Source organism: Sus scrofa, chromosome 12, assembly GCF_000003025.6.
Source record: "Sus scrofa isolate TJ Tabasco breed Duroc chromosome 12, Sscrofa11.1, whole genome shotgun sequence".
In the NCBI taxonomy this organism is placed as follows: domain Eukaryota; kingdom Metazoa; phylum Chordata; class Mammalia; order Artiodactyla; family Suidae; genus Sus; species Sus scrofa.
The window spans coordinates 5,301,758-5,312,959 of NC_010454.4; the positions used below are offsets into that span (position 1 = coordinate 5,301,758).

Genomic DNA, 11,202 nt, shown 5'->3' on the forward strand with positions numbered 1-11,202 from the left:
ACATGCCATGCGGCTGCGAGAGGTACCTGAGAACTTCCTGTTCCACTCGCCCCCTTCCCCGGGGATCCACCTCCACAGACTACTATTAGGATTGAGTATCCCACCAGGACAGTTATGGGAAATAAGCAGTTTATACCCACTTAATCCTAGTGTTTCTGCCATTAAAGGGTTGCGTGTCTTGGGCCACCCTAATCTGAGGCTGACCCCAGACATTTGAGAGTGGCCTCCCTCGAAGGTGACCGCAGTGAGCCCCAGGCCTGTCCCCCAGGGTTGGAGGGCTCCAGCCATAGATCACGCCCTCCAATGGGCCAGATGCTGCTCTCAGCTCCGCCCAGGAGGTGGTGTGATGGGGGGTCCGAGGAGTCAGCACTTTGCAGGCAGCGTGAAAAGTGGGGTGGTGTGCAGGCTGCGGGGAGCACTTTGGAGCACGCTGGACCCCATCCGGGTGGGGGGGCCTTATGATGGCAGGTGCTAGGAGACACGGCTCAGAGGTGCTCTGGCCAGAGGCCAAAGGCTTTCCCCACCCCCAGGGGTCAGGGCTCCATCCTGTCTCCTCAGGAGGAGCTTCTCACTGCACTGCACAGAATGAATGGGATGGAGCCATCGGGGGGCTGGGGGGGACAACTGTGTGGAGACTCAGTGGGGAGATGATGTGGCCTGAAGAAGCCGGGGGTGGGAGGAGGGGCAGCTCTTGTCAAGCGCCCTGCTCAGCGCTCTCCTGTGTTACCTGGCTTAGTCCAGGAAAACCGGGGCTCCGAGTGCAGTGACCTGCCGGGATCATAAGTCTGGACGTTACAAACTGGGGGCGTTCCCCGGCTTTCTGACTGCAGATGCAGGCATGACTAAGTGGTGAACAGGCAGGAGGTTGTGATGGGGTTGGATGCAGAGCACAAAGGAGAGAGAAGCACCCAGAGCAGGTTACCAGCGAGGGTGGCCACTGCTTCTTGTGCACGAGCCTCAGGATTTGGGGGAGGACGTTGTTTAGTGGGTGGGACCCCAAAGCTCCAGGGCAGGTGTCTTCTGGGGTTGGTGGCAAACCTCAATGGGCTGTTCAGGTGCAGAAAGAGAGGGAGAGCCATCACACTGCCCCCCACACACACACACACTGTGCCATTCAGTCCCTGGCGTCTTGCTGGGCAGCTGATCACTTCCTGGCCCACGTTGCCCCCCACCTCCCCGCAGTAAACACTAACTCTGAGCCCAAGTGAACACGCGTCTCCTTCTCTTCCACTTCCTCCTACCCTCAAGAAAATCTCAGCTAGACTAGTTTCTTTTCCTTGTCCACCGTAACACACTGGCAAACTTCAAAACTAGATAAAGATACACAAGTGGTCCCTGGGGCAAGCTCCCCGAACAAGGGCCATCCTGCCTGTCCATCAGTGGGCACAAGGGCCATGGCTGCCCCCAGGCCGGCGGGCACCCCTCGGCTCCTCTCACGTGCTGTGGCTTGCACCCCATGGGGGTTCCAGGTAACACGCCTCCCGCCAGCTTTCCTACAGACTTCTTGGCTGCCCTGCCGGAGACGCCACCCAGGGAGCCGAGGGTCCGGCTGCAGTAACCTCTCCTTCCTCTCCTCAGGTGCCTGGCAGGCTGATGACAACGTGGTCAGTCGTCGGAACACACCACGCCGGCGCCTGTCGTCTGGCAGCCTGGAGGACCCCGAGAGCAGGCCCTGCGTGTGGGGCCCTCTGGCCGTCTGAGAGCCCCAGCCCCGCACAGGGCTCCCCCACAGTCCTCGCTGCACCGCTGACCTCCTGGGCCTCCTCGGCAAGACGCACGGGGACGTTATAGACCCACAGGAAAGCTGGGCCCTGAGGGCACCTGCTCCTTCTCCCAGCCTCATCTTCTTCCCTGACCGTGACTCTTCCCCGCTCAGAAGGGACCAGAAGCCTCCTTCCTCCTTGCGGGCTAAAGCCCCTCAACAAGCGGCAGCCCAGGAGAGCCTCTGCAGAGACTGACTCTGGAATGTTCCCACGGCACCTTGATCTTCAGGTGGAGCCGAGGTGCGCGGACTGGTTGTTTCCTGTGCATCCTCACCGGGCAGACCAAGAAGGCGCGGAGTTTGGGGGCTTCGTTACAAACATCCGGTATTTTCTGGTCTCTGGGACATCATGGCCAATCTGAGACCTCCAGCTTGGGGCGGGGTGGGGGCTTGATTCCTGGGAGAAGGGAAAGCCGTATTGCACTGTAAGCGGAATTTCTCTCGAAAAGCATTAGGAGCGCCTTTCTCAAGGACAAGAAACAGGAGCAACCCCCCCAAAGGGTGGTGGGGAAAACAGCTCTTGCCTCTAGTGGCAGAGCCTGTGCCTCGTGGGTCCGCCTGCTTAGGAAGGAGGCCTTGACCCTGCGAATCCCCCAGTTAAATGATGACCTTCCAGAGGTGCGCTCATGAGGGCCGGGGGCTCCATCCTAAGGTGACATTGCAGCAACACTTTTTGACCCCTCCGTGTGCCAGGCACATGTTAGGAGCTGTCACATCTTACATTTCATGGCTCCCGCCCTGTCACCCTGTCGGGTGGTATTCTTACCCCTGCTGCCCCCATCCCCACCCCCTTTTCTTAAAAAGTTGAGGAAACAGGCTGAGAGAAGGGCGGACTGGTGATTGTCATCTGGTGCCCAGGAGCCCAAAGGAAGCTGGGGTCAGCGGTGGCCTGGGAACCTCCCCACCCCACCTGTCTTCCTCCCCTGCCCTCTGGATCTGCTGAGCCTAACAGGGTCGGGGGGGGGGGGGGGGGGGCGGGTACTGCCTTCCATAGGCTCATTAGAGATTTAGAGATGGTGTCATTCAAATTGCGGGCCCACCCCTCGTCGGCCCAGTGTAGGGCAGGTAAACAGCCCGAAACGGGAAATAACAGGCCAGAAGCTGCGGGGTGTCATCTCAACACGGGTGTCGTCAGTGGATCCCTCACAGCTCTCGACCAGACACGGTGTCTGCCGGCCTTTGGAAGGGGCGGTGGTTTCACGCCAGGTGGGGAAGCCAAGTTGGATCCCAGAGTTTGTGAGGCTGAGCCCTAGGCCGTCTTAGTAGCTGGACTTGACGCCCTAGCAGAGCTTCCCAGGGTCCTTTCCAAGGCCTCAGAGAGCCCAGTGCCTGGCGGTCCCTCCGTGTGGCTTCTCTGCACCACCAGGCCGGCAGTGAGCCTTTCGCTGCCTTGTGGCTGCGGTTCACGTCCTGCCCTGAGGGGTGGCGAGGCCTGTTGTCCTGACAGACACTACATGAGCCAAGCTAAATCCAAGCTTCTGTCCTGAGTTCCCGTGTCCACCCTTTCTGAAATCCTGCAGCGGACTCTGCTGTTTCAGACCGCACTTTGTGTCTTTAGGTCTTTTTTTTTTTTTTTTTTTTTTTTGCTGCACCCATAGCACGCAGACGTTCCCGGCCCAAGGATCAAACCCATGCCACAGCAGTGACAATGCCGTGATCCTTGACCCACTAGGCCACCAGGGAACTCCTCGATGTCCTTTCCTTCCCAGATTGTTCCAGCCCCTTCCGTATTTAAGATTTGAGCAATAACCCTACTTCCTGATTTCCTTGAAGGCTGAGCCCCAGAAGCACCAGGGGACAGCGAGCTCCCTTAGCCTGGGTGGTGGCACACAGGCCTGCCGGGAGAGGAGGCAGGGCTCGCCGTGTGGTGTCACCTGAGATGAAGCAGATGCAGGTCAGCAGCAGCCACGGGGCCAGGAGCCCGAAGTCACTGCCTTCACCTCTTCTGGAGCGTCTGTCTGCTCCCACGAAGAGGCGCAGATTCCCCGAGGCCTCGGTTCCATAACCAAGACACACCGGGGTCAGAAGCGGCCTCTGGCTCCTCATCAGACGGCCCCTGCTCTCCCCTCCCCATCCCCACCTCTTCCCGTTTAGCTCCCTGGCAAGCAGAAAGGTCCCATCCAAAGGGGCTGGTCCTCAGCCTGATCAGGGAACAGGGCATCTGCCCCACCCACCATCTGGGGACAGTCATGTGTAGGCAGGTAACCCAGAGAGAACGCGACAGGGCCCGGCTTCTCATATGAGGGCACAGACTATGGGAGGCCTGGGGCTCCTGCCTGCCACGCTCAGGTCTGAGCTCACCTCCATGTGGGGTGGCGATCCCGGCCTCCTCGCAGAGCCCCTTTGCCTTCCCCTGCCAGCCCCTCCCACCGGAGGTCATGCCCTCACTGGGGCATCTCCTGGGCACAGACCCACACACTTTAGGCCAGCTCACCTGGGGAGGAGTTCGTGTCCTGCCCACCTCAGCATGCTGGTTGCTCCCTGCTCTAGGACCTGCACACCTAGTGTGTGTAAGTGTGTGTGGACTGGTGTGCCGTCTCCGTACCCCACACTCCCTGGAGTAGGCTCCTGGGCGCGCTAGAGTGGGGACGTCAAGGATGCAATATGTATGGATTGCTGCATGATTCTTAACAACGAATAAAGCTGTTTACAAGGGAAGGAGAGCTGTTAACTGTGCAGCTGGCTTGTGAAAGTTTCTGTCCAACTTCCTCCAGCACTTTTTAATGTTTTCACTCAGGAGAAGCTGGGGTGGGGGGGCGGCAAGGAGGAGGGAAAGACGTTTTGGGGTGGGAGTTGAGGTACCATTCCCTGGGCACAGCTCCTGCTCAGAGGGCGGATAAGGAGCCCCCACCCCGCCCCCACCCCGTCTTTAAACCCGAGAACTTCCAACACTGCAGCTTGTCAATAATTGAAGAGCAGGAAAGCTGGTGACTGGAGGGAGGCTTGGGGAAGGGGAAGGGGGGGGAGGGCCACAGTCCTCTGTTAGTCCCTGTCACATAAAGGCGGGTAAAATTAACGGGGCAAAGGATCTCGGTAGGAGAGTTAGGCAAGTTCATGACTTTTCTGAGTTTCACCCGCCACCTCTGATTCCTGGGCTATCTGGAAAGGAGGGGGAGCATTTCCGAAGAAGCCTCTGGAACGTCAGCTTCCAGGCATCTTGCTGAGAACAGGGCAGAGAGTGGGGGCTTACCGGGAAACACTGGATTACCCTACCCGCACTGGGGTGACTGCGACCGGTGCTGGGGTTCTGCAGACCTGAGCAGCAGGTGGCATCGGAGAGTCAGACCTGCCTGCGGGCACCAAGAAGACGCTCAGTGTCAGGAGTGAGTGACGGGCCGCAGAAACGCGAGGAAGTGCCACTCGCAGCCCAGAGGAGAGGAAAACCCCAAGCACATGGTTCCCGAGCCTGAGCCGGCTCCCAGCTTTTGCCCCAGAGCCCGGGGCTGCTTCCCAGGAGCCGTCGTCGACACCTCGGAGCTGCTCAGACCGTAAGGGGTGGGGTGGGGTGGGGCGGGAGCGCGGGGCCCGCGACGAACCGCACGCCGAAGGGCCCGGGGCCTCGGCGGAAGCGCCGAGCCACGCGCCTCTCCGAGCCCTGCGCGGGTCCTCGGGCGGGAACGCACGGAGCCGGGACGCGGTGGCGGGTAGGGGGCTGGGTGGCGCGGGAGAGGGCGGCAGAAGGAGGGAGTTCGAAGAGAATTACCGCCAGAGAGAGTGGCAGGAGCCCGCGGTTTCCTTGGAGACACGCTGACCAATGGCAGCAGCGGAAGCTGTTTATGGGGGCGGAGCGTCGCCATGGCAGCAGTAGAAGCCTTCTGAGCGACTACTTAATACCGGTCCCGGGGCCGCTGGCGTTCAGAGAGGCGCCGTCGGGCGTGGGGGGGACGACGAGGGTTGCTGGCAGGGTCCTCGAGCTGGGGGCAGAGAGCCGCGGGGAGTGGCAGGACCTTCTTCCAGAACCTTCCTTTGGCCCGAGCTGCGCTCTGAGCCAGGTAAGGGACGGGGAGGGCTGCGGGCCGCGGGAAGAGAGGGCGTTGGTACAGGCCCGCTCTCCCATCCGTCCCCGACGGAAGTGTTGGGTCTGGGTAATGACAGCAGTGGAGTTTAGGGGACACTCACTTCCTACCCCTCTGTAACTCTTGGTCCTTGTCTCTTCCTTCCCCTTGAGCCTAATATTCCTTTTCAAAGATCAGACGACCTCCCCCGCCCCCCGCCTGGTCTCATACCGCCCTCCTGGGCTCTCTCGCCCTATTTCCACTTGTTGTGGAGGGAGGGGGGTTTAATTTCGCGCTCTCGGGGATTAGGGAATAGCCTTGGATGCCCCTACACTCTTCCCTCGTTAGGCTAATGAAGACTCCTCTAAAACATCAAAGAGGGAAAGAGACAGGTGGACCCTGTGGAGGTCGGGCCCCTGGGCACTGCTTCTGTTTCCCAGACCAGCTGCGGGATCGATTTTGGAGGCGCCTCCCGCCTCGCACGCACTCTCCCCTCCGGGGTGGGGGAAGAGGGCTCAGTTCCCGTTTTGGTCCCCGCAGACACCACATTCGACTCGGAGGAGGCGACCCCCGGGGTCGTGGGATGGAAGCGCGCTTCCGGGAGCCTGTGTAACTGGAGCCGCGGGAGTCAGCGGGCCGGAGAGCGCCACCCTCGGCTCAGCTCGTGGATGTTGACCGCCCCCTCAGAGAGTCCCCGCAGATATGGCGGAGAGCTGGCTACGCCTCTCGGGAGCAGGGGCTGCGGAGGAAGCCGGGCCGGAGGGCGGCCTAGAGGAGCCCGATGCCCTGGATGACAGCCTGACCAGCCTGCAGTGGCTGCAGGAATTCTCCATTCTCAACGCCAAGGCCCCCGCCCTGCCCTCTGGGGGCACCGACCCCCACGGCTACCACCAGGTGCCAGGCTCGGCCGCGCCGGGGTCTCCCCTGGCAGCCGACCCCGCCTGCCTGGGGCAGCCACACACGCCAGGCAAGCCCACGTCGTCGTGCACGTCCCGGAGCGCGCCCCCGGGGCTGCAGGCCCCGCCTCCCGACGACGTGGACTACGCCACCAACCCGCATGTGAAGCCGCCCTACTCCTATGCCACGCTCATCTGCATGGCCATGCAGGCCAGCAAGGCCACCAAGATCACCCTGTCGGCCATCTACAAGTGGATCACGGACAACTTCTGCTACTTCCGCCACGCTGATCCCACCTGGCAGGTAGGGGAGGCCCTCCCTCCCCCCCCCCCCCCCCCCCGTGCTCGTGCTCGCGCTTGCAAGGGCTGAACTCACATCCCAGATCCGCAGGCCAAGTAGGCGGGGTGCAGCCAGGGCCCGGAGGGAGAAAGGCCGTCGAGGAAAGACCTCCAGGGAGCCCAGTGCTTGGAACTGCCCCCTCTTTGACTTCAGAGAAGGAGGAGGGAGGGTGTTCCGAGGGCTTTAGGGGTGCCTGCCCTTGAGGTTCACGTGGAAGAACTTGTCACTCAACCAGCAGGCCCAGCCCAAAGACCAGGGATGAACTGTGGGTGGACAGGGGAGGCTGAGGGACTAAGGGGCACATTTTTGTCCCACGTCCTAGAATTCCTAGACACTACCCTGCCCAAGGCCAGTTTGTCAGAGGCCGACTGGGAGCGGAAGTCGGAGCATCATGCCTGCCAGGCGCTGCATCCTGCCTGGTTTCAGTTGGCTGGAGGGGACAGGAGGGGAGAGGGGTGTGCCGTGGGGTGTGAAGGCCAGCCGCGTCCCAGTGGAAGGGCGATGGGGCTTTCCTAAAGCCGCTGTCCCAGTCTCCCACCTAAACCCTCCCTGGTTTCCTGCCTCCACACCTCCCCCTCCTCTCATCAAACTCCCTGGGGGGACAATTACCTGAGCCAGGTGCTTTCCACAGGGGCTCTGCCTCCCGCACTGGCTTCATGTTCCAAGTCTCCGGAACCTGGCACAGAGCAGCCAAGGGGCCCAGGCCGCCATGTAAACATCCCAGCCTTGCCAGGGGCCGCCACCCACCTGCCGGCCCCGCTGACCAGGCCCCAGACCCCTGTGCCCCAGCATGGTTTGGACTGTGCCCCCAGGCGTGAGCAAGGCAGGATGGTGATTTGAGGCTGGGCACACGTTGCCCTGAGCCTCTTTGATCATCAGGATCGGGGCCCAGTCGGGGCGGGGGGGACCAGGACCCTGAAGAAGCATCGGCGACAGCATCATGGTTCCAAACGATTTCATGTTCGCTTGGGCCCTGACCCTGGGGCAGTACCATTTGTAACCTTGGTGAGAAAGTAGAGACACCCCCCCCTTCCCTCCCCCAAGCCTGAGAGGCCCCAGGAATGAGTGCTATGCTCTTGGCTGGGTAATAATCAACGGAGGCCTCTCCTAGCTGGGGGTGGGAGGAGGAGGACGTGGGGGGGGGTGAGGGCCCAGGCCAGCAGCCGGCTCTACAAACAAGGAAAGTCATCAGATCCCCCCCACACACACCCACTCACAGAGAAGGCCAGCCAGGCCCAGGCAGAGGGAGATGGCCGTCCAGGCCCTGGGGGAGCCGAGGCCTTTGGCCAGAGGCCTCGAGCGGCAGGGAAAGAGAGGGGAAGGCAGGACAGGGTGGCACGGAGAGCCACCCTGCGGCTCGGGGCTCGGATGACTGAGCAGGCGGATACCCTGGCAACAGGGAACAAAAGCCCCCGTGGCTGGTGTCCCAGAGCCTCCTGGTCCGAGCAGCGCCTCTGTCCCCCCTCTCCCATCAGCGAGAAGCTGGTGGGGGCCTGGCAGTAACACCAGGGCCCGCATCGCTGTCCCTGCGCACTCACCCTGCTGCCCTCATTCTCTCCTCGCTCCCTGTGCAGAATTCCATCCGCCACAACCTGTCTCTGAACAAGTGCTTCATCAAGGTGCCGCGGGAGAAGGATGAGCCGGGCAAGGGGGGCTTCTGGCGCATCGACCCCCAGTACGCCGAGCGCCTGCTGAGCGGGGCCTTCAAGAAGCGGCGGCTACCGCCAGTCCACATCCACCCGGCCTTTGCCCGCCAGGCCGCGCAGGAGCCTCGCGCCGCGCAGTGGGCCGGGCCGCTGACCGTGAACACCGAGGCCCAGCAGCTGCTGCGGGAGTTCGAGGAGGCCACCGGGGAGGCCGGCTGGGGTGCGGGCGAGGGCAGGCTGGGGCATAAGCGCAAACAGACGCTGCCCAAGCGGGTGGCCAAGGTCCCGCGGCCTTCCAGCACCCTGCTGCTGACCCAGGAGGAGCAGGGCGAGCTGGAACCCCTCAAAGGCAACTTCGACTGGGAGGCCATCTTCGACGCTGGTGCTCTGGGCGGGGAGCTGGGCACCCTGGAGGCCCTGGAGCTGAGCCCGCCGATGAGCCCCGCCTCGCACGGCGACGTGGACCTCACCGTCCACGGCCGCCACATCGACTGCCCGGCTCCCTGGGGGCCTCCGGCAGAGCAGGCTGCCGACAGCCTGGACTTCGACGAGACCTTCCTGGCCACGTCCTTCCTGCAGCACCCCTGGGACGAGAGCGGCAGTGGCTGCCTGCCCCCGGAGCCCCTCTTTGAGGCCGGGGATGCCACCCTGGCCGCCGACCTGCATGAGTGGGCCAGCGTGGGTGCCTTCTTGTAAGCAGGCAGGCCCGCCCCCACCTCCGGACAGTGCCCGAGTCAGGGCCCCCGACTGCCCCCCAAAGCTGGCCCACAGACACCCTACCGACCGCCCAGGCAGGGGCTGGGCCGGATCTTCTGAGGCTGACCCCACGAGGCCACACGGCCCCCAGCCCAGGCCGGCCTCAGATTCCAGCGCAGACGGCTGAGAACCGGGGTCCAGGACCAGAATTGCCGCCTCCCCTCCCCAGCCTCCCGTACATACAGTGTTTTATTGACCCACTTCTTCCCGGCCCCAGAGACACCGCAACGGCCCCACACTGTGAGAGCTGCAGCTTGGAGGGGCCGAGCGGGAAGCCACAGTACTGGGCCAGCCCCGGAGCATCTTAGCTTCAAGGCCTCGGCCTCTCCCTCTCCCTCTGTCCTCCCCAGGTCTCTATCCAGAGAAAGTTCCCAGGTACAACAAATGCTAATTAGATGACTGCAAATTAACCCCCTGGAGGCTGCTCCCGCAGAGCCTCCCTGGGGCTGGGGCCAGCAGTCGGGGAGGAGGGGGGGGCTAGCGGGAGGGGGGCAGACAGAGCAGACAAGCGAGGTCGGGGTGCCTGGTGGAGCAAGGAGATTTTCTAAGGCCTCTGGGGTCTTCTGGCCCCATCCCGAGAGGCGGGGTCAAAGGTGTAAACCCCTAACCTTTGAGCCTAACTTCAGGCTGAGAGCGGTGGGGAGTTGGGGTTCTGGGGGGTTGGGGGCCGGGGCAGCCGAGCTGCAGAGGGGAGGGCGACAGACTAAAATAGCGAGTGTAGCTGTAGCTGAGGCTTAACCAGGAGGGACACGGCCCTTGCTAGAACCACTGGGGCCAGAAAGTGGGGGGTGGCCCGGTGCCCCTGCCCGCACTTGTGCCGGGGAGTGTCTTGTGCCACCCCAGCCCCCCGGCCCGTGTCCCACTTCCACCCTCCGGCCCCAGGGGGCCCTCTAACCTTTTTCATGGAAAGTTATTTACAATAAAAAATTTTTAAAAATAAAGTTTAAAAAAAATCTGAAATTGGACCTGCTTGTACCTTTCTTTGGGGAAAAGCATGGACCACCGTGGGGAGGGGGCTTCTCTTCACGGCCCAAAGGGGAATGGCTGGGAGGAAAATGGGGGCATCGGAGGCCTGCGGAGTACCCCCCCCCATGAACTCCCCTCGACCTGTCTGTGCAACGGGGAGGCTGCACGCACGGCCCCCAGGAGCAGGCGGCAAAGGAGCCGCGGCCCCCTCCCGGGCCCTGGGGACTCAAAGGCCGAGCTCGCCCAGGGCTCGGCTCACATCCCCCACCTCCCCCACTGAGAGGGCCTGCCCAGGCTCGCCTGCTGGAGCCTGCGGTCCTCGCCTGGGCCTGTCTCCAGCTCCTCCCGCCCTCTGTCCTCTCCTGGAGGGACAGGGTGTGAGGTCAGAGGGCCCCCGGCCTCAGAGGCCCCCCTCCCCACCCTGGCGGGCGCCCCACCCCCACCCCCCTGCACGTTCCCTCCGAAGCAGGTTGAGGACCAGGAAGGCTATCGGGAAGATGGGCTGCCTGGACCCTCCCCGCCACCGGCAGGTCTGCCTGGAGAGGATCCGCCCTGCTTGAGTTCTGATGGGTAAACTGAGGCACAGTTTGGGTGCTTGGGTGACACTCAGCAGGCACCTTTCAACCACCTCACCCCAGCTTTGCCTGGAACCCACTCCCCCCCACCCCACCCCCGTCCCTCCCCCAGCCCTGCAAGCTCGCCCTCGTGGTGCACAATCCCCCCAGAGCACGCTCACGCACGCGCACACAGACACACACACACACACAAGCAGAGGCACAAACGGGCACTGTCCCACACAATCCTGCCCAGCCTCCTCGGACCCCACGCTCCTGAAGCCCCT

General features: G+C 62.8%; 2 protein-coding genes and 1 long non-coding RNA gene across 9 annotated transcripts in view; 2 read left to right on the plus strand and 1 right to left on the minus strand.

Moving 5' to 3' along the window:
* RNF157 (ring finger protein 157) overlaps positions 1 to 4,440 on the plus strand; it is an 80,220-nt gene extending 75,780 nt beyond the window's left edge. For 5 of the 6 annotated variants that reach the window (XM_003357958.4, XM_013989888.2, XM_013989893.2 and 2 more), the window contains one exon: positions 1,579 to 4,440. In XM_003357958.4, coding sequence (XP_003358006.1) covers positions 1,579 to 1,700 — 122 coding nt within the window. In that variant the 3' untranslated portion in view covers positions 1,701 to 4,440. The remainder of the gene's footprint in view (positions 1 to 1,578) is intronic. The other variant, XR_001304377.2, reaches the window with a different exon arrangement.
* Positions 4,430 to 5,551, minus strand: LOC106507954. Of its 2 annotated transcripts, none has more exons than XR_001304381.2 (2): positions 5,466 to 5,551; positions 4,430 to 5,052 (listed from the first exon to the last, which is right to left on the minus strand). It is a non-coding gene; the product is annotated as an uncharacterized LOC106507954 (long non-coding RNA). The 2 variants fall into 2 exon arrangements; XR_001304382.2 differs by lacking the exon at positions 5,466 to 5,551 and adding an exon at positions 5,299 to 5,451.
* Positions 5,613 to 10,360, plus strand: FOXJ1 (forkhead box J1). Its single transcript, XM_003357959.4, has 3 exons — positions 5,613 to 5,754; positions 6,298 to 6,957; positions 8,568 to 10,360. Exons 2-3 carry the CDS (start codon positions 6,460 to 6,462, stop codon positions 9,333 to 9,335), a joined length of 1,266 nt encoding a protein of 421 aa, XP_003358007.1. The 5' UTR covers positions 5,613 to 5,754; positions 6,298 to 6,459; the 3' UTR covers positions 9,336 to 10,360.